The 21,415-nt window shown below is 50.4% G+C and overlaps 1 protein-coding gene across 1 annotated transcript in view; it reads left to right on the top strand.

The window, feature by feature from the left end:
• LOC128727350 (uncharacterized) overlaps positions 1-19,890 on the top strand; it is a 56,744-nt gene extending 36,854 nt beyond the window's left edge. Inside the window, exons 4-8 of the mRNA XM_053821253.1 lie at positions 12,292-12,863; positions 12,940-13,143; positions 13,230-13,396; positions 16,264-16,399; positions 18,633-19,890. Of these exons, the coding sequence (XP_053677228.1) occupies positions 12,292-12,863; positions 12,940-13,143; positions 13,230-13,396; positions 16,264-16,399; positions 18,633-19,890 (2,337 nt within the window). The remainder of the gene's footprint in view (positions 1-12,291; positions 12,864-12,939; positions 13,144-13,229; positions 13,397-16,263; positions 16,400-18,632) is intronic.
• The last annotated feature ends 1,525 nt before the right edge of the window (positions 19,891-21,415 follow it).

Here is a 21,415-nt window from a genome sequence, read left to right as displayed (position 1 = left end):
TGCTAAAGAACGTATCATTTACCTCCTCTTCAACAATTCATCAGTGCTCGATGTGTTTGATGAATGCCTTTAGCACGGTCAGCCAGCAATGCAAACCTTTTAGGGTGATTGCAAAACCACCGAGCCATTTCTGCTACAAAACAATGCGGTTCAGTTCTCAGCTAAGCTCCCAAACGCAGCTCTGTACCGTGCATAATTAGCGACGAAGGAGAAATATCGCCTTACCGGGCCGGGGATTGCTTCACGGTTAGGTGTCATTTTGAGCCACCCGGTGAGGTTTAGTTTTTGCGTGAAAACGTTTTTATTTATGGCATCTCGTGTCTATTTGTGGGCCAGGCGGTTTGAATGCAAGGTCTGAGTGTAGCGTAATGTTTCATGTTTTTTTTTCGTGGGTATCTACGGTAACCACCCCAATTGGGTAACAAGCGTTGGTTTGATCTCCATTGTTCGAATGATGCCTGCCCTCGAATATATACACCCCGATGGAGGTAGGTTCGATTCACTTTGGCTTTCCTTCGGTAGCTCAACACAAGCCATTCATCCATTCAATGTTTTGTCTCTGTTATCGTGAGGGTATCATGACAATAAATATTTACTATCGATTACGAAAGGCGCCTTTTTCCGAGGAAGCATATTTTCCCTCGCATTCCCAAGGGCCACCTTACGGCTCTCGCCCGGTAGTGGACGGATTATGTTTTGTTTCCGAGATGAAATGATATCCTCGCTCATCCATGGTGCCACGGTCGGCTGAACTCTTTTTATACCCGTTTAATTATGCATATGCTGGGCGGCGCAGTGAGCTTTATGCCGGCCCACGAACCTCCCGCAGGCAGCCAGGTATCGATCAAAGGGGCGGCAAACGATTAATGGAGCTGATTTAATATTCTCCCCGCAATCAGCGGTCGGTTCCGGACAGGAAATTCGGCGAAAGTGGAACCGGTCCGTCCCCGGGTGGTACGAAAATCCTGCTGGAGAAGCTTTTAATTGGGCTTCGCTCCGCCCAGTGGTGAAGTGGATTGGTCGTTGTGGAATTTCGTGCCTTCCTTTGGGCACTTACGCCGAAATCCCATGCAACCAGGCGTCACGTACCGGAGGGTCAAGTAACTGCGGACCGATTGCACGAATGACCGGCACGGCATCCGACGGCATAAACACGCTTTTCCGTACAATCCGCAGCGTAAAGAAATCGGGGCGGAAGGCCGATGTAAAGCATTGCTAAGTAAATAATCTTATTTAATTTCGTTTCTCGAGGAAATGTGAGATTACGGCTTCTCGTTCCTGCTCGGTTCTGGGTATAACGGGCGGGTGGGCAAGTGATGGAGCATACAAAGGGGGGGATTGTGAAAGTTCTGCTGAAGTTGCACAAATTCCCGCAGCACCGCAGGATCACGTCCCATCGACGGGGGTGGTGCGACTGACAGTGTCTGTTGACATTGGCTTTGAAGCCCACACAAAGACACCCTCAACGGCAGTACTCGGTCGTCGCTGCAGACTCCACGGCGGTGCCATTTGTTTGCTTCCGACAGAAAAGCGAACACGAACACAGCCAGGACATTCCCGAACGCCGACTGCGGCCGATCGGCGATGGGGAAATATTTTTCCCCAACCTGACAGACTGTCCAACGCCAAAGGACGAATCTACCCCATTCGAGGTGTGCGCAGGCGCACTGCGAAACTGGGTTAGCAGGACGAGCGTTTGAAGGGGAAGGACACTCACCGGCCACACAAAGAACTGTGTCAAAAGCGGGCCGCTTTTGATAAGGAGCCACTAGTGTCATAATGGCTGCGTTTTCCGATGGGGAGTGGTGTGAAGAACCGTGCCATAGGTCACTCGGGGTGGCCTGATGCTTTGACAGGACACACAGCTTGATGTGGTGCCCTCTAGCGTGTGAAAAAGCATTTCAAGGTGACTATGCTATCGACCGGAAGCAAATTGATTGGCTAGGATATTAAGGAGATGAGTTTGAATTTTTTGTGAAAAATCTGTATTCCCATTATGTTTCCTTTGTGATGATTTAAAATTTTGAACTACTATAACATTATATTTACCAATGACAATGTCAGCATGGGCGAGCGCGAGCTTTCATGAGGGAAAGCTCTTTGGTAGCGCGAAAGCTCTGAATGCGATGTCCTTTTCGGTTCCAACTGGCCGTTATGACGTGTCAATGCGTGAGGAGGCTTTTCCTTTGTCGGTGGCGTCAAAAGTACACACCCCCCGCCGACAACACACACACACACACCCACTCATTCACACGGCCACGGCGGTGTATAGCCATTATCATTCGAGCGACTGCTAGAGACCGATTCTGTACCAGACACACGAACACACCTCCGGCGCGCGAGAGCGAGAGCCCAATGTCAAACGCACGAGGATGTACTAAAGCGAACCGCGAGCGGACACTACTTAGCTCTCGTGCGCCGTATGTCCTTCCGCAGAAGGACTTGCAAATGGAAGCTCCCGCGTGAGAGCGCCACTAGCAAAACCAGCGTGTCCTTTTCCAACCGCTGGTTGCTCTGGCGCCGGCGAAAGAGCATCACAAAAGAAACTCTCTCTCTCTCTCCCGCTCCAGGACTCGGTAAGGACACGGGTTGTGTGTGTGGTTTTTTGTTTCTGCGCTTTTTTCCCTTTACGCTAGAGCTTTTCCACTACTCGCATTTTCATCGAGGTCATTCAAACGTCACGAGTCGTCGTCCGTGTGTGGAGCGATTTGCTTGCACCTCCGTTCGCAGTCGTCCATCGCCGTCGTCGTCGCCGTCGTCTTCGTTATCGGTGCCGTGGTTACTACCGTGTGGTTACTACGTTTTGCCAAAATTGTAGCATAAAATATGTGAACACTCGCGGTGGTCACATCTGTGCGTACGGAACCATCGATACATCTGGAGTCCTAGTTTTCTCCTCCGCGAACGAAACGCGCCGTGCCCCAGTGTGCGCGATTGTGCAATAGAAGAAACACAACCACCCGTGGTGTCCTTCTCGTGGAGCACGGATTACACGCAGGATGTGCAAAAGAAACGTGTGCCGAGTGTGCGAGTAGTGCCCGATAGCCTGCAGCAACCTTAGCGGCACCGAATCTGTGGAGAGTCTGCCCTTAAATTCGCGAAACCGAGCGAAATATCTAACAGCAACCAGAGACCGCCCGCTGCTATTGCACCACCTACTGCTACTACTAACAGCTTCTACTGTTTCTATTCTACCTTTTTTCTTCACTATCGCTTTGCATTACTCGATGTTTTTGTTGCGTTTTGTCCGAGCTGAAGCGAGCGATCCCGTGCCCTGACCTGCTCGGTGGGTGGTTTTTCTGTCTTCGTTTTTCGCCACTCTCCACCGACCAGCCAGTGTGTGATCTTTCAAGGACTTTCGAACTCTGTCTCCCCAGACTCCCACCCCCCCACAGTCGCAGTTATCCTTGTTGGTGTGTTTCGTTTTTTCATTGCTCTAAGTTGTTCTTTTGGAATGCCGTTTTTTTTTTTGGTGCGTAGAGTTTGAGTACGTTCGCGTAGCGCCCCGTATCCTATTTTCGTTCGCTTTCCGTTAGGGTTTTATTTCCGTTTTTTGGCCGTGTTTCCAATCCTCTCGCTCGCTCGTTTGGCTCCACCCGCCGAAAGGGTTCTCGCTCTTTCCGCCTGTTCTTCTTCCACTACTTCTTCGACTATCTTCGATTACACATTTCAGTTTGTGTGTGGGGGCAAGCGGCGATTCGGTTAAGACACAAGCGCGCGGAGGCACACGCGCACGCCGAAAGGTGTCCTTCCCCGTTTTTTTTTTCGCACGGAAAAGGCTCACGTGGGGCGCTGAAAACGTCGTCAGCGAGTCAACGAGTGCAAGGCTCTCTGGTGCTGGTGGTGTGCCATCCACCGTAACCGCGTGAAACTGTCGTCATCACAGCGATGCTTATCGAAAGTGGCCACAATAAGCGAACGGTGAGCTAATCGAGCTGAACCAACCGAGGGTCGCCTTCAATCGACAAAAAGCGAACGTGGCTGAGACACCGTAGAAGAGCTGCATCGTCGCGAACACCCACCATCACCCCGCCAACGACAAGGATGCGGACGACGTCCTTCGCCGTGGTGAAACGTCATCGAAGCTCCTTGTTTGACAGCTGCCGTTGGTGCTGCTGCAGCTACCGCTGTTAGCGCCAGGCCGAGGGCGCGGTATCGTGGGCGAACGTGAGATAGCACGAGCCCGGGCGCAAGTGCAACCTCTCTCGTTTCGGCGCACACACGCAGCGTACACGCGGGGACGCACGCTGGTGCAGCCGCTCAGCTGTCGGCGGGTGGACGGTGCAGCAGGACTCTCGCAAGGATACGCGCTCGTCTCGGTGGAGGCCGTGGAGTCGGCGGGCAGGATGATTAGTTCGAGCTTTAAAGAGGTAGTGTGTGCTATTTTTAGACCAAATCGAGGTCTCTCTCTCTCGCTTTTTGTCTCTTTCTCTCGCTCTCTCTCTCTCTCTCGCTCTCCCACCCGTGCGTTGTTCACGCTAATCGAAAGGACTGGGGCCATCGTGGGATGACGCATTCGCGTGTTCCACGAAAGGACGACACGGTTTCCCATTTTGTGCACCGTTTGCGCAACAGGACTCGTAGGGGATGGGACGATGTTGAAACAGGCGGTCAAGTATGTGGGTGGGTGGGTGGGTGTGTGTGTGTGTACGTAGCTGATGTAAACAAACAGAACGGTGTCCTGTCAAAGCTTGAGCTCGAGATGCCCGTTTCGGGGCTGTTGCACCCTCAGTGCACCGAGAAAAGGTCCTCGTTCCAGGTCGTTATGTAATGCAAACGAAACCGGCCTGATGCTGGGAAGGGATCGCTAACCACACCACCCTGGCACCACACACAATCACGTGTCCGGGTTGTGCCATAATAGATCCAGTGCTTCCTATTCTCCCTTCGTTCGAGCCCAGCGTGCCCGAGAGTGCCAATGCTGCTTAATTGCTAGCGTGGTTTCGATGATGAGGGCAGGCTCGTTTTTTTCTTGCCCTTTGAGAGGCACACACGTGGCCTGATTTAGCTGCTAATCGAGAGTGCTTGATGGTACGACAAAAAAAGCGTGATTTAATAAAAGTTCGCGTGTAGCGCGCGTTGGATCGGAGCCATTCGATACGATTCGGGCATTGTCTGTTTTTCGTCGCCGAACGGTGAATGCAATTCCCATGTTGCACCACGGAACCGATCAAGAGCTGCTCGCGCCTTTTTCCCGAACATCAGTCTCGTTTATGTAATCGAATCGTCCTCCACCACCCACCCACGCGCCCACCAGGGAATAGGAAAGATCGATGTTAGTTAGTACGCATTGCCTGACCCTCTCACTCGCTCATTCGGTCTTTCTCTTGCACCTATTGGCTTCCCAGACGGTCGTACGTCATCGTATGTTGAAGCACACGCCCGGGGAGACGTAGCGTGTAATTAATAAATCTTCCCACCCACGCGAAGGGAGCCGCAAGAGGTGCTCTCTGGGGGAAAATTAACGGCCAAACGGCAACGAATGGTGCTGAAATATGTCGAGGGAAAACTCGGACCGAGATTATGTGATCGCCAGCGAGGATCTACGTGTTTCTTCTCTTTTTTTTGCTGTGATTTGCTGTTTCTCCCCTGTGCATGTGTCGGGGCCATTTTTCACTGTTATGCTTGGCTGGATGATACAATTTTTTTTTCGAGGGCCTAGTGAAAGCGCAACCGTTTGCCGTGGATCATCCAAATGATCGGTGATGATGCATGCAGTTTAACCACGTTGCACAATCGAATGATTCGGTTCGGTGTAAACGGGCGCGCGCGCGCGCGCTGTTTGCCCAATTTAACGCATTACACCGGGTGGCTCTGTAATGGAGTGCAAGCCGCGTTGTGCTGAAAATTGAGCATAATGTAGTAAACACATTTTATTACTTCCGATGCTCTGGCGGATAGGAGCACAAAAATGCGCTGCAAAGCCACGATTACACCATCTCGGGCTCGGAATTTGAAACAACACGCTGAAGCCAATAAGTCCGCCGTTTGATCAGATAATGGTTCAGTTGTTCATCGCCATTAATGCTCCATCGCATGCACGACAGCGCGTGTGTTTTTTTTTCTGTATATTGCGCGATGGCTCGATGGCGCGCACAGAAGAACCTTTGGGGAGTTGAAGAAGCCACCCATAGGCGGAAGCATGACGCCAGACTGTTTACAGTGCTGTGGAGACTCCCGTATTCTTTTTGTTATTCATTTTTTCTCTCTTCTTTTCGCCTTGGGACAGCGGGAAATTTCACGGCATACTGGGTAATGAAATGGAATTCTCGGTATTTTCACGTACCCCTATCGGTGTTTCCGTAAATAATTTATGCCCCCTTGCTTCGGGACTGAATTTTGTATGTGTACTTTTTTGTTTCGTCAACGGGAAGAGTGATCGTTTTTTTTATTTCTTTCAAGTCCCCCCTACGCTTTGCGGTTCCAAAATCTAATCGGACATTTTTTTTGTTTTATTTCTCTTCCGTTTCATTCTAGGTGAGTGGCCCGTTTGGAATAAACCGAACCGCCGGAATAAATGGTGAACCAGAGCGATGAAATGCAACGGCAAGGCGGGTGGGAATAATGTTTAAGTCTAACGCTAATCATTGCTGCAGAATCTAGGCAGTTAAAACGTGTTTTACGACGTTGGTGGAATAATCGCACCAAAGTAAACATTGGTGGCTTTAAAAACGTATGCGTTAAAGCTTGCTCCAATGTAGCGGTTTTGAATAATTCATATTTTAGTGCCATTTCACCTTGAGTTAATTACGGTGATTAAAATTCTGTTTGTTATCATAGCTCAAACATGAAGTGAACCGTACAACAAAACGTCCGTGTACGATTACGGCATGCAAAAATGCAGCTAGTTCCAGGTCCTTGCTCTTGTATCTGAGTCCTAACTGGCCCTTTCAACTGGAACTACTCACTACCCCACTGTAGTGCTGGCTTTTCATTGTCGACGCCATTAAATGGCACACCATACGACAAGGGCCACAAGATGGCTAACGCAGACTCCCACTGGGCGGGTTTTCACAGTGACGTAAGCGTACCTGTGGGATACATTCCGTCCCCAGAACGGTTGTGTGCGTATGTGTCTGTGTGTACCTGCTCCTGCGATAATCCACCAACGGAGCAAATCCGAAAGGGTACATAAAAACGGAAACAGCTCCCATTACCCGGGAATCGTAACAGAGCGAGCCCTCGCGGCAGGACGAGCCCAGAACAGGCTCGCCAGGCTGGTGTCCCATTTTTGTGGTGTATCGCAATGAAGCGAGAGCGTGAAATGGAGGCCAAACAATGACAACAACGGTACGGATCGACCGATTCGGTGGCACCATGTGGCCTGTACCAGCGAGCGAGCCTATTCCCGCCGACTGTCAAAGAAATGTGGTGTCCTAATGGATGGTTTTCTGGCTTGTAAACAGTGGAAAATGTGTCACACCTAATGAGGAAATCCATTGTCGTTGAAACAATGCAGACCAGTGCCGTATGCTTCGGGAGCAATATTTTCCTTCGCTTTTCCACGCGCTACCGCTCGCGCCCCTTCTCCCAGCGCCACCGGTGGTTGGGGAAAAATCCGTGCTCTCGGCATGCATTTCAATTACCCGCTTTTTCCCGGTTGACATTTAAACGATTGCACGTTAAAACGTCACCGCCAACGTACACGCAAATTGGACACGGCGTTGTGCGATTGCGAGATAATCAAGAATAACACAATTTCGCGTACGCTCACTGCCAGCGGGTATGAAAAGTCACACCGGCGGAAGCGGAAAGAGCGCTAACGCGCTTATAGCGACACCGTCCTGTGTAGCCCCGGGGGCAATTTGCGAGTAATTTGTATCGGACCCTGAGACGAGTCCTCCCCGGCAAGGGCAAGGGCAGACCGCGCGTGGCGTGTCCTTTGGTGCGGAGGAAAATGTTGCGTGTAATGAAACACGGAATATTCGTCTCATCGAAGGGTCGGGGATTTTTTCAATTTCCCCCGCTTCTCTTTCTCTTTCTCTCTCTCTCTCTCATTTCCATCCCCTTGATGGGGCTTGCGACAGAATGTCTGGCCGGTGGTGGCGCACGAACGTCTGCGTTGCTTTTTCTGGGCTAAAAATGTGGTACGATGTCCTGTCCCAGGTTCACGTTCGGTGCCGGCGTGGCCTTATGGATGAGTGGTGCATTACGCCTTGTGTGAGGGGTTAAAAAAGGGGAGTAGAACGAAACAGCGCGTCCATAATGTCAGGACAGAGTGTGCTTTCTACGACGCACACTTAGGGCTAGCGTGCGGTCCGAGCATGTCAAAGGATATCGATCGGTTGGAGCTGGATGAGCGTACGCTTACCGTCGCCAAGAGTGTCCTAGATTTTTTCCCCCGATTGGTCCCATCCCGGGAGCTCGTGGGGTGGGTTCTGGCGCCGGTGGTGCACGAGAGCTCTTGCTTTCCGACATGAAACCGGGAAGATAAACGCACCTTATCAATCCATCGCCCGGCAGTTGAAAGTACTTCGTGGCGAATCGATCCGGTTGGTGTGGCTTTCGCTGTTGTTTTTTTGTGTCGTATCCTGCGCACAGGATGTACGGCGTTAATTTACGCGTGTATGCGATACGAGGGACGCGCAGAAGTTAATTTATTTTGTGTCGACTTGTAAAGGGTGTGTCGTTTTATTATTATGTTTGCAAATTCTAACATTTAAGGTAACGCTTCATCTAACGATGGGCACGGGCTCCGAAGGTTAAATGGGTTATTTTGAATAACCCATATATCATTGGGTTTTTCCTGATCTGGTCACACGCCCTGGCCAAAAATGTAATACACGCTAAATTTTGTTTCAACCAAACGATGAATAGAATCGATCAACATCGATTGCTATTTCGTCGAACCAACTGCTGGACTGTTTCGCATAGCGTCTTATAGCATGTCCCGATGGCATGTCCCTTTTTCACTGCACTCAGGTAATTGATTTCTATATTACCTGTCCAAAAAATCCAACTTAAAGCCTCATACGGATACTGCTCCGCCCACTGAAAACGTGCCTAATAGCTCACTGCTTGCCCTAGGGGTGCCAATTGATTTGCAATAATCCGCTGGAAATTACCCGTGTTGCAGGCCACACGGGTAAAGAAGCGTTGCTAGAAGTTCAGGCTTTTAGGTGTCGAATTTTCAGCACCCCATGTCAGAAACATCTCACAAGCCTAGCAAGCAGGTTGCAGCTGCACTACGACAAGAAAGCGTGCTGTGTGCTATTTTCAAATTAGTGAGCTTTCGAACGGCGAACGGGCGAAGCGCTTTCGCCGAAACTAGCCGTAATTGGAATAATTGTGCCGAGCTCTACGGTGCGCAGAACAGTGAATTTTGGTGCCGCGTGCGAGAAACGCTCAAAAGAACCGACGTGGCTGGGTGAAAGTACGACATGCGTGTGATTGGTGTTTGGCTAATTTAAACATTAGCAAAGAAACGGGGTGAAAGATTGCGTGCCCGTGCGCGAGTGAGGCCTCTGAAGACAAGGCACGTGCAGAATAAGTGATACTCGTGACTGGGAATGGCGCCGGAACGCCTAGCCGAGGGTGGTTATCGTCGGAATGGCAAGGAGGAAAATCGATTCCATGAAGCGATGGATTGCAATGCGAGCTACTACATCGACACAAGCTCGCTGAATGAGCGGGACTTTGATTTGTTCGTCAACTCGCTGGAGGAGTCGTACCACGCACGCCTTCGATCAAACGCCACCAACAGCGAGAGTGACATCTTCGAGCCTTTAGCGCTGTACGCGGAACCTGACCAAGTCAGCAGCTACGGTGGAACGCCACCATCGAGCGATTCTTCATATCCCGGATCGTCCGTGGAGTCGCTGAGTCCTGACACAGACGCTTCCAGCGAGCGATCACCGATCACGAGACACAAGAGCTTTCTCAACATCTTCCAGTACTTCGATCAAGACGTCACGGTGGACCTCGATGAAGACGCAGAGCCCGAGCGGGAAATTGGCAGGCGCACGGAGAAAATGATGGCCCCACGGGCCGGTGATGAACAGCTGCGAATGGAAAATAGGAAAAAATTGGTGCTGCGAGAGTGGGACACGAATGTGGAACGAACCGATCGAGCAGCGGCGTCGGAAAAGCGCCAGATCGGTCGGCTAAACAAGCGGTTGCTGAACATTTTCGAAGGTGAAAACGACAGTTCGTGCCTCGCCCCAACGGCGCCACCTAGCGGCGTACTGCGGAACAACAGCCGGTCGGGAAATCCGGCCCAAGGGGCGGCACCGATGCTGGCCGGTGGGAAGAAAGCACCAATTATGCAGCACCATCACAACCGCATTGAGCCACCGAAAAAGTTGGTCAACAGCACAAGAGCACAGAATCTCGCGAAGAAAACGGCCCCAATCGGTGGTACGGTTGTAGCCGATCCGGTGCGCGAGCCGGTTCCGATAGCAGAAGTCAGTCAACGCGCGAACCGGCCGGTCTCGTCGACGGTGAAGATCATCAACGCCGCTCCGAAGGTGCACGGTCAGCTGGGACAGAAAGCTCAGCAGGTCGCATTGAATCAATCGAATCAGCGCAATCTCAAGCAGCAGCAGCACGGTGGAACGGTGTCGGAACGCGACAAGTGCCACGTACGGAACATAAACGACCTTTTCCTGCAATATCGTAGTAGGGAACGAGCTCAGCATGGGACGTTTTCCGACTTTAACGCGCACGTGCTGCAAGCGATCGAGGAAATAGAGAAGCTCGAAGAAAACCACGTCCGGTCGATGCTGGGAAAGCATGCGTTCGATGAAGTGCCCAAGACTATCGGCTCGAGTATCCCGCAAGTGCATACGAAGTTTCAGCCTCAGGAACCTGTGCGAATACCAGAACCCGAATACCAGAAGGTCCGTGAAGTGATCAACGACAATGGATCAAAAACTATGACAACAGTGAGCGAAGAATCCGCTCTTGACATGCACTATCGGTTGCGACACGAAACCTACTGGCTACAGATGCTGAATTTGATCGAAACGGAGCGATTCGTACAAATGGAGCTCGCTGATCGTAACCGGCTGTTTCTGCTCGATACCATCTTCTTCCGATCTCACCTAAGTCTCGTCCACACGGTGCTGGCGTTGATTCAGGAAAACATCTCGATGGGTGATCAGGTGCAATTGGAAACTTACATGAGCGGTCCTGTGACGGGTGAAGCAAGTGATCGTTTCGTCGAAGTCATCGCTGGAGGATGTTATCGGATCGACGCCATGACGACGAACCCATCTGGCGAGAACCGCGTCGAGCTGAACGTGATCGCTGTGGACGAAACCACCGGAAGGATGCTGAAGTTGATCGTCGAGTTTGTGATCGATATCGCGGGGAAGTTATCGAACGTGCGCCAACGAAAGGCGAACAACAGCGACGAGTTTCATTGCATAGTGAGAATGGTGTTTGAGGTAAAGCCCAGCTCAAAATGTGTGTCCTCGTTCTACACGGTTGATTGTGGGATGTACTGGGATCATGACCACGTGCGACCGTTCCTACGGAAGTGTGTTCAACATATGCGGTCCGTTTTGCGTGCGATTCCGCTACCGCGAAGAAAGCTTGGGTTGCTGCAGATAAGCAAACCTTTTAAAACGTGGTGTAGCTCGCTGCGTAGAACAACCGGCTAATCAGCTGCTCGAGTAGCTGGTCGAAATTGTAAAATATTCTGCGCCGTATTTTTACGATCCGCAATAAAGTGAATTCAATCCAAGCACAACCTTTCTGCCTGTTTAGCGTTTTTATTGAGGGCCCTTTTGGGGGTCGATTTGTTGCTTGAAGTGATTTCTTTGCTTGTGGATCGTAAAAAAAGGACGGGAGAGAGTTTACGATACGCAAACTAGCCGTGAGGGGCATTCCAGCATTGGGGTCAGTTGAAACGGACTGTTAAATTATGAAAGCCGAAAGTCGGTAGGAAAGATGCCACATGATCTTGTGCGTGCGAAGAGATGTAAGCGTTTGACACGAGAAGGCCAAAGGCGCATCTTTCTAATAATCCTCCCGCGTGTCTCAGGCGCGTCTGGTTCGTTTCAATCAATTGAGATTCATGAAGCGATTGTTCACGCTCTATTAGACGGGCCCGTAGTCGGACTGTCAGAATTGTACATCTGACTGACCGAATGAAGCAACCACCGTTGTCTGCAGACTCGGCGAGATTAAGCATGTCGGGAAATTAAGAACACTCGGGATGGGAGAGCTCCCTGGAAGCCATCATTCATCGCTCGCTTGCACGCACAAAGCGTGTTTCTTTTCAGTCGTCAGCATCACCGAACTGATTGCTTCGCTTACTAACGTTATCCCTTTATCCCTCGTCTTTAGCCTCCGGAAAATGAGCTGCAAAAGTCACACGAGACGGGCACGAACCTAAGCGAGCATCAGCTCCGCGTACAGGCCTCGTTACAACGGTTGAACATCCCCGACTGGTACAAGCAATACTCCGGCAAAGATGGGCCAGCAAACACAACCGCACCGGTCACGAACAGCGCCACCGGACCCGCCGGTGGTATCCTGCGAAAGCGAAACAGCGACGTTGGACGCTGGACCGGGCTGAGCTCGAAGACCACTTCGCTCAGCTCACTCGGGTCGCACCGGTCGGACCGTAGTCCAGTGATGCTGAGTCCGTCCGCACACAGCCACCACGGTCAGACCGGATTTTCCCGGTGGTCCACGTCCCACCTGAACTCGAACCAAACGTCGCCGAGCGTCTCGACGCGGGGCTCGTTCACGCGCGGTGGCCTCAATGCGAGCGTCATTTCCGGCTACTCGACTGCTTCCACCACGGCCGGCACCGGTGCCAACAGTAGTAGTACGATAAGGAACTCCTTCCGACAGCCTTACTTGGGCTGGAGAAGCCAGGAGAAGCTGTCCCAGCCACGGACGCCGGCAGAACGGTAAGCATCACCGGCCCTCGTCGTGGCTTGGTGTGACTTGACGAAGGCGTTCGGTTTTCTTTTGTATGGCTTTTAGGCTGGCGTCGACATTGCTTCAGCAGCAGGGCACGAGTAAGCAGCAGAAGGATTCACAAAAGGGCAAGCAACCCGAGAAGGATGAGTCGGTCGTGACGCCGGAAATCCAATCATCAATCATAGAAGTAACGTCAGCGATTGTACATTATGTAAATGACCAAACAAATCGACACTCACGCAGTAGATCTACTAGTCCAAGCCAAAGGTGAACATCCGGTTCCGTTGGACAGCCGTTACTGGCTGGATAAAATCACTCTGGCGTACTAATCACACCTGCTCTCCTGGTTTTAGATGTTGGCTAGAAAGTTCGTTTGTTGGTACTCGGCCACTCGATTCCCCGCAAACGCCGCTGATCGAGAATAGTTCCGTTCTAGGATCCGGCCACCAGCAGCAACAGCAGCAGCCGCAAACGGCCGGTGATCACTATCGGTTTAACGCCGGCCGGATGAACGGCGTCGGTGAGTCGACCCTGATCTAGACACGTTGTGCTTGTTTTACCACCTATCTTCCCCGACTACTTTCCATTTGCGCGCTCTTATGTAAGAACTTTCGTTGCGTTACGGTTGTCCTTATGTTTTTTTTTACCACGATTATTTGATCCCGTAACCATTTTGTCATCGTAAGCATCATCACCCTTCAACGTCGAGTTGATATCTACTGCAACTACTAGCACTATGATTATTATTATTATTATGTGACGATTCATTTCTGTTATTATTATTATTCTTTGTTACGACCATCCGCCGTCCATCGGACTCCCGAGAGCAGTGTTAGGCGATGTTCTCTGCGGGAAGATGCAAAGCCGGACGGGGAAACGTTAAGGTTGCGTTTCTGGCATCTTTCCGTTGCCCGGTGGCCGTTGGTTCGGCAGCTTAGGCCCAGATGTGGCTCTATATCTGTTCATTTTAGCATATGGTTGCCGACGTTGACGTGTTGCTAGGAGCGATGATGAGCGCATTAATTGTACTAGATATTATGATAAGTGATCGCCCAACTCCAAACTCTACCGTAAATGCGTGCGCGTGGGCACTCTGTTTGAATTGGTCCATTGTCTAGCGTCCTTTCGAAGATCTATGTTAATTTTTTGTTAGTTTCAATTCCGCCGCGATACTCCCATCTTCGAATTCCAGTTTGAGACACAGTATGTGACAGGCAAGAGGTTTATTTTTGAAGAGCGAAAAACGATAGAGAGTCCAATCTGAACCGTATTCAAAAGAAACTTGAAACAATCACAGTACAACACATACACAGTCTTGAGCCAACAGATTTGCTATTGCAATGACGAATTGCTAACCGGTTGCATTGACCGCTAGAAATCACTATCGAAAAAGTAAGAATAAAAGTGAAGCCTTAAGCTAACGTCTACTAGAGTGCGTACGGGAAGAAAAAGAGAGCAGACAGAGATAGAATCTTCTGCGTACGAAATGCATTTTGTCCTTTTGACAAATAAATCGATTCGAAAATTGCACGATATTTATACGAGACACGTACACCGAATTGTGGAGATGTATAGTGCGTATAGCTAGTGAACTTTTTTTTGTTTATATTTCCCTGTTGCGGTAACGAACTGAGCAGAACTAACGAACTCATGAGCTTGCGAAAGCAATAGTCGATGTTTCGGATGGTTTTACGCACGGCAGCGACGGTGATAGATAGGCGGAATGGGGAGGTTAAAGTAGTAGTAGAAAGGGAGGAGTGAACCGCCAAAAAGGCGGACGTGGCAAGGATAAAATTCACGTTAGGAACAGGCACGTAAAGTAAATCGGCAATCGAATCCTCGGCTGCAGGGAACGAAACGCCACCGATCACCTCCTCTTATTTAAAATTTACATTAAATTAAGGAGTGTTTTGATTTGCGGCGCCAGGATGCATAGGATTCTTTTTTTTTTTGTTTGGATTGTAGAGACAGATATTCACACGTACATACACATACTCGAAAAGTAAATTATCAAACCATTAGTGATTTTAGAGAAAAAAAATGTTGACATACGTCCGTTTAGAGGCTCGCGCACGATCAGAGCGAAATGTGTGTGTATGTGGGGGGGTCGGTTCCGCCATCGCACCATCCTGGCAACCAAATGTACCAGTAGCACTCTCGCAGGATCTTACATCCGCCCACGGAAGATCGCACGTAACGTAGATAGTTTCTTTTACGTCTTCACTCCACCGCACCAACAAAGGGGAGTGTTTTTTTTTTGTCTTCAAGAAGCCCTTTAACCCATTGTGTCCCAGCTGGAAAATGCCGTAAAATATATCCCTCCTTCCGCCCGTTAGTGAGCCAATATGACAATAGTTCGAATTCGTGCCGTTGGATGCCTTCAAATTTGCATAAGCGTGTAAATACACGACAATGCCGATTAGTTTACAAGCTCGCGCACTCACGATCGAACGAAATCTGTAATTGTAGTGTATGCCTTTTTTTTTGCTTAGTTTATAGAGATACACGAAATGCGCGAAGGCCGCGAAAATGTGCAGCCCCATCCCTGGGGCTGGCTGGGCTGTTAGTGGATAAGTTTTAAATGTGTAACTTGTATCGTATGATGATGATGATTATTATTATTAATATTATTTAACTTTTGCCTAATTTGTATAAGTATTATTATCGTTTACAATAAACAACCTCTTTTCAGCTGCAATATATCCATAATAAGCGACGCCGTTTTGTTTTGTGTTCCTTTCGTTCCACGTGTTTGGATCGTTCCGAACAGTGGGTCGATTTTTCGTTATTGTTTCGTTAACTTTGTCTCGTTTCAGTTGCACCTTTGGTTTAGTGTGTATTTTTTGTGTTTGTTTATACTTTGCTTTGGAACTTCGGTTGAGGTGATCGTCACGGCAGTCTCGGTGAATGGAATCGATCAAGAAGAGCGTACCTGAACAGCTGGATACTGGCAAAATGGCCAATGCCACCGATTAATTTATGCTTCGTTCATGCTTCCCATTTACGTTCCTTTTAGTTATTCGCCATCATCCAGAGCTTCGTGATCGTTACGTTATATCGCAGCCGTTCCCAGCATTAGCTTGGCGGCTTGGGATAGTGTTTCCTCAGTCCTACACACACACACACACACGCGCGCATACATCCGCAAGCAACCTAAGCACTTGGCCGAGGCTGAGCCTTGGAGCCTTGATTGCAGGTTGGCCAGCGTGATAGCAGCGTGTCCTGTGCATTCCAGTTATACCCAATGTATTTTTTCTTTCTTTCTTTCTCTCTCTCTCTCTCTTTTTCTCTTTCTCTCTTTCTCTCTCTCTCTCTCTCTATTTTGCTCATCGCTCATTTCCGCGTGTCCGCTGCCACTGTTGGCACCGGATCCTTGTGGGGTTGCAGGGTCGACCGGTGCGGCCGTTCCGACGTTCTCGCTTCCACCCGAGCATCAGTCGCCCGGATCGGCCACCCTCGAGGATGTGCTAGCCTCGTTGCTCGGCTTGCCGGCCGATTCCCACAGGTCCTCAGGTACGAACCTGTAAGTTCTACTCCAATACAATTCCGGAAACAACCCGTTTTTTGCTCTCGCAAACTCTCGATCGCTCTGTTGTCCTTCGCGCGTCGGTTGTTGCGCCGGATTCGCAACCGGAACCAACCTCGCCCCCAGCTCCGCTACCAGATAGATGTGTGTGTATGTGCGCGCGCAGCTGTCGATGTTGCCGTTCAGAGTAGAACTGCAAGCCTTTTCGGTGTTGCTAGCTAATCCTTATCAACCCAGCCCCAGCCCTCCAAATCAGCTCAGTCTCGACTCTGTTCGGCATTGCGTTGCGTTCCGTTTGCTCCTAGTTGTTGTGTTGTTGTCGTTTCGAATGCTCCTCTCTCTTTCTCTTTCTCTCACTTTTCTCTCTATCTCTCTGTTGCGTCATCGCCTGAGAAGCCTGTCGTCAGCCGTTGCTCATCGTTCGCGCATGATCACACGCATCGATCGCGTGTTACCTCTCAACTGAATATCCTTTTGGAAGGACATTGAGCTTTTGACAACACCAAAACGACAGGCTTCTGGCGTGACATTACGTTCGTGTGTGCTTGCGCAAACGTTGCTTGATCGTTACCGTTCCCCGTTCTTCCTGTCTATTTGTCTGTTTTTAAATCTTAACTGTTGTTGTACTTTTTTTTCCCTTTGTTCCTGTTGTTTGTTTCCCTGTCGTCCTGCTTGCTACACTTGCCTGCGACCTTTTGCCCTTTCTAGCATGAGGATCTCTCAGGACTGAGCTGCCACTTTCCAACACCTCCTGGTTGACGACGTGTGTCCTTTTTGGCGCGCATCGACGAGTTTGGCAAGGAGCAACGTTAGGATGATCGTTGTTAGTGAACGTTCTAGAGCTAGACACATCTTTACCCAAACTCTCAGTGTGTGTGTGTGTGCCGTTGCGTTTTGCCTTACTTTTATTTTACACGTTTATTTCTTCATTTACTGGCACAAAAACTTCGTTCAACACACCGAAACCGAAAACCCGCGTGGCCGGAACCGCGTGTAGCAGTTAGCAGAAAGGGCCGTCGAACGGCTGGCGGTGAAAGCGGCATGTACTAAGGGGCCTCTCTCTTGCCGGGCCCTAGCTTCCGGCAACCCCACTCCATCCCCTGCCTGCTCCCAGGTGCCACCGAACGATGGCAAACAGTACGTATATTCGGCCCGTACACGTGGCCTAGCATAAACGCAGAAACACCGCCTGTAACGCAACCATAAACTCTCCCCAACCATACCAACTATACGCTCATTCCGATATCCTTCTGTACCGCGTGGAGCTATCCTTCCTGCCTCACCCATATATCTCTCTCTTTCTCTTTTCTCTTTTCTCTTACTTTATCTCTCTGTTTCCTCCCCAAACCGGGGGTGAGAGAACCACTTGTCTCCTGTACTGTGTCAGTAAATTGCCTTGCCACCCAACGCGCCATGCCATGCTCTAGCGTACACCTTCAGAATTCGCCTTCTTGCGCTGTTCGCGGGACGTGTTATCGTTTCGTTGCCTAGCCGTGTTTATGATTGTTTGTTCGTTTGTTCGTTTGTTTGTTTGTTTGTTCTGTTACCAGTTGGCTTATTAGTTTGTTTCCTATGTTCCAAAAGGGCTAGATCCGATCGAGCTCCTTCCTGCTGGAGACGAAGGATGACGTCCTCGGAGGCTGTGTAATTATCCTTGTTTCCGTTTTTTGTTTTCGTTTGATCACGCGTCTTTCTCACGTATGTGTGCATGCGTGCGTGTGTGTGTGCGTGTGTGCTGCTGCTTTGTGTATCGCTCTAGTGCATCCTTCACAGGACATAGACGTAGTGTCACTTTCCACACCCCAATAGTTCGTGTGTAGATCGCTTTTCCTCCTAGCTTTTTTGTTTTGGCTTTCAAGTTCTCGTAGGTTTCTGATTTGGGTGTCCTTCCAAACGGGCTCGAGTCTCCACGCGTTGGTGCAGCGCCGATCACAGCTCGTTCGCGATCGTGTCCTGCACCACACTTGCGATGGGGCTCGAACGCCTGCGCCAGCCGCGCTCTTCACGAACAAACCGCTTTCATGTACGCTCTCTGCTTTCTTTCTCGTTCACCTGCCGCTTCACCATCCCACTCCCACTGTGTGTCCTGCTTGCGATCGCGATTGATCCTTGCCACCAAACCAAACACCCACCCACCGTGTGCTGCTTCCGTGAGTGCAGGCAGTGCAGCTAATCCGTGTCTCACGCCAACAGCGGCCGGAGGAGGCAACAACAGCAGCAGCAACACCAGCAACAACACTAACCACACGCTTCAGATCGAACCGACGCAGGCGAGACGTCGCAGCGAAGGTGATGCAGCTGGTACACGCAAACGCCACGACAGCGGAGGTTCAGGTGCCATCAGCAGCAGCAGTACAACACCGACGACAACCACGACAACAACGAGCGGTGGAAGTGGCGGCCGTAGTCCTCGACCATCAGGCGCTGCCACTGGGGACACACTGGACGCTCGCATAGCACGTCGTGTATCGCTGGATTCCGCCGAAACCACCGGACAGGGTGGACAACACCTGCTGCGATGCAGATACCCACGGTGTGACGCAACCGCGACGCTGGCTGAAGCCCGCAGGACCTACAAGAGCTGCCACAACTGCTCCCATCTGTACTGTTCGCGCGAGTGCCGCCGGGCGCACTGGGAGCGCCACCGGAAGGCTTGCCTGCACTCGCGGGTGTCCGCCCTCTGCCGGTTGGTGTTGTCCACCTGCAAGGACGACGCGGACACGCTGCGGCACCTGAGTGCGCTCGCGCGCCGGGGCTACCTGTCGCAGGGGCGAGGTGTTGTTAGAATTCTGTTCCGCAGCCCGGAGAGTGCCGACGGCTTTATCAAGCAGGGCTTCCAGTGCCTGGGCGAGGTGTCGTACGTGCGCTGGCCGGATTTGCTGCCGGCTGAGATGGGCCCGGAGCTGTACTCGGAGCTGCTCAAGCTTAGCACGGAGTATAAGCCCGATTCGAAGATGCTGCTGTATGTCGCGATTTGTGTCGTGTCGGAGGCACCGGGTAGTGCGACGGCTCCGGTACGGTGGGAACGCCAGCTCGTGTCCCGGTGTGCGAAGTTGAAGCTGTGCCGTTCGGTTGCGAATGAGATTGCGACTGGACCGGGCGAGCGGGCAACACCCCGACCGGATGCTGATGGGGATGTGCTCGTCCTGGCGTTTCATATTCTGTCGAAAACGACGCCACGTGCACGGGAGCAGGTGTCGGCAAACGTGCAGACCGTTTTGCGCCAGCGTGGTGTTAATCTGCGTAAGCACTACCCGGAGGTAGCTCAACGGTTGGCTGCCTTTGTGGAGGGTAGCACGGATCGATTTTTGCCGGTTACGTTGCATCCAAGGGATGCCGCCACTGGGCGAGCGTTTGTGTGCATCATTATGCCGAATTACGGTGATCCGGATCGGGTGCAGTTTCCGGTGTCGGAGAATAGTGATGATCGTGTCGTGACGATTGATGTTGGAGCTGATCTTGGGGATGATCTCACGAGCAAGTTGTAAGCAGCAGGAGCTCTTGAGGTCCTTTCCTTTTTTCCTCTTTCTTGTAGAGACACTAAAAAGGACGATGTGGAATGAGGTTACACTCTCGAGATTGGTTCCTCTCCTGGAAACTGGTGATGTTTTGTGAGACCACGAGGGACAGAAGCAATAGGTCTCGGATGATGAACGTGCAGAGCAATAGTGATCACTCTCCCGGTCTGGGGTTAGATGATTAGTAGGGTAGCTAGTAGCGTGGGTATTGAAAATTAGTCCAAAATTAGCCAAAAAAGCAGCAGAGCGAGATCGAAAGAGGGAGAATGACAGAAAGCGAACTCGCAAACCCTTGAAACGCCAAACAAACCGAGATCGTGTTTTTATATACCCTTAGGAAGGTATAGGTAACCGTGTGTAGCTTAATTCGAACCGATTCTTTGCTCTGTGAGAAGAGCCTTTAAGGACCAGTGTAGTGGGTTCTACCTAACTGAACGAAACTCTAACAAATTTCACACACCATTCTTTACTTAGCTTCGGCTTGAGCCCGTTTTCGGATGATGCTTTAGTGTTTATTTGCTGGTGGGTTGAGAGTTGACAACTCTCGCGCACTATTTTTACAACCATTTATCCATCTCGTAATGCTCATCCTTTCTTTTCTCTATTGCTCACAAAAAACACACGTTCGCCCTTTACACCCTAGCTAGTTCATTATTGTTGTTCATCTTACGCTACAATCAAAAATCGTTCCAGAAAACATATGATGGTTAGGAAAAGCTACTCACGTTCAAAACCAGGACACTTAGTCCTAAGGGCATCGCAAGGAGAGCCCACCAGTTTTATATCTTTCTATACGTGTGTTTTTTCGTAGTGTATAAGCTTGAACACGTGGGAACGCTGGAACGGAAACGACGTCTTCGGTATTGTTATCTGTTAATTGGTCGGTTCGTTTCGTTTCTTCCAGTCCTGTGTAGAAAAGAATTCACAGAATGCGTAACTCATCCTTGTTCGATTCTGGAGTGGGTGGTTTAAGTTCATTTCCACTTAAAAGCCATTTACGAAACCTCTTTTTATTCGATGGCTAACCTTTTTTGTTTTACTTGACCAGGGAAATTCTGAATGCGAAAAAGAAACAGGAAAAAAAACTTTAACGAACATAGGCATAGCCATAGCAAGGTCGTAGCCGTGTGTGGGAAGGAAAGCAGCTCATTTAGCTTATCAAAACGGTTGCTCCCTCCCAAGACCCGGGTAGAGTAGCGAATTTAATGTTCCGCGTAGTACAGCGGAATGGCCGAAAAAAGCCAGTAGTTAGACAAGGACAAGGCCTCGTACGAGTGCTACGACTGTTTGCAGCCCTTTTCGAAGTGTTATATGATGCAACTGCACCACTAAACTCTGAACCTCCCCCCAAAAAGTACAAACCAACACATAATCCCAGCATAATTCCCGCTCTCTCTCTCTCGCGTGCACTCTCCTACCCCTCCCCCGGGCAGGCGCAGGAAGTCTCTGATTGTGCGAAGAAGGCGCTAAAAGACTCAACCGGTTCGGTTTGTGA

This window comes from Anopheles nili, chromosome 3 (genome assembly GCF_943737925.1).
Source record: "Anopheles nili chromosome 3, idAnoNiliSN_F5_01, whole genome shotgun sequence".
Lineage (NCBI taxonomy): Eukaryota > Metazoa > Arthropoda > Insecta > Diptera > Culicidae > Anopheles > Anopheles nili.
The sequence above is the reverse complement of the archived record's forward strand: the minus strand, read 5'-3'. Positions and strand labels throughout refer to the sequence as shown.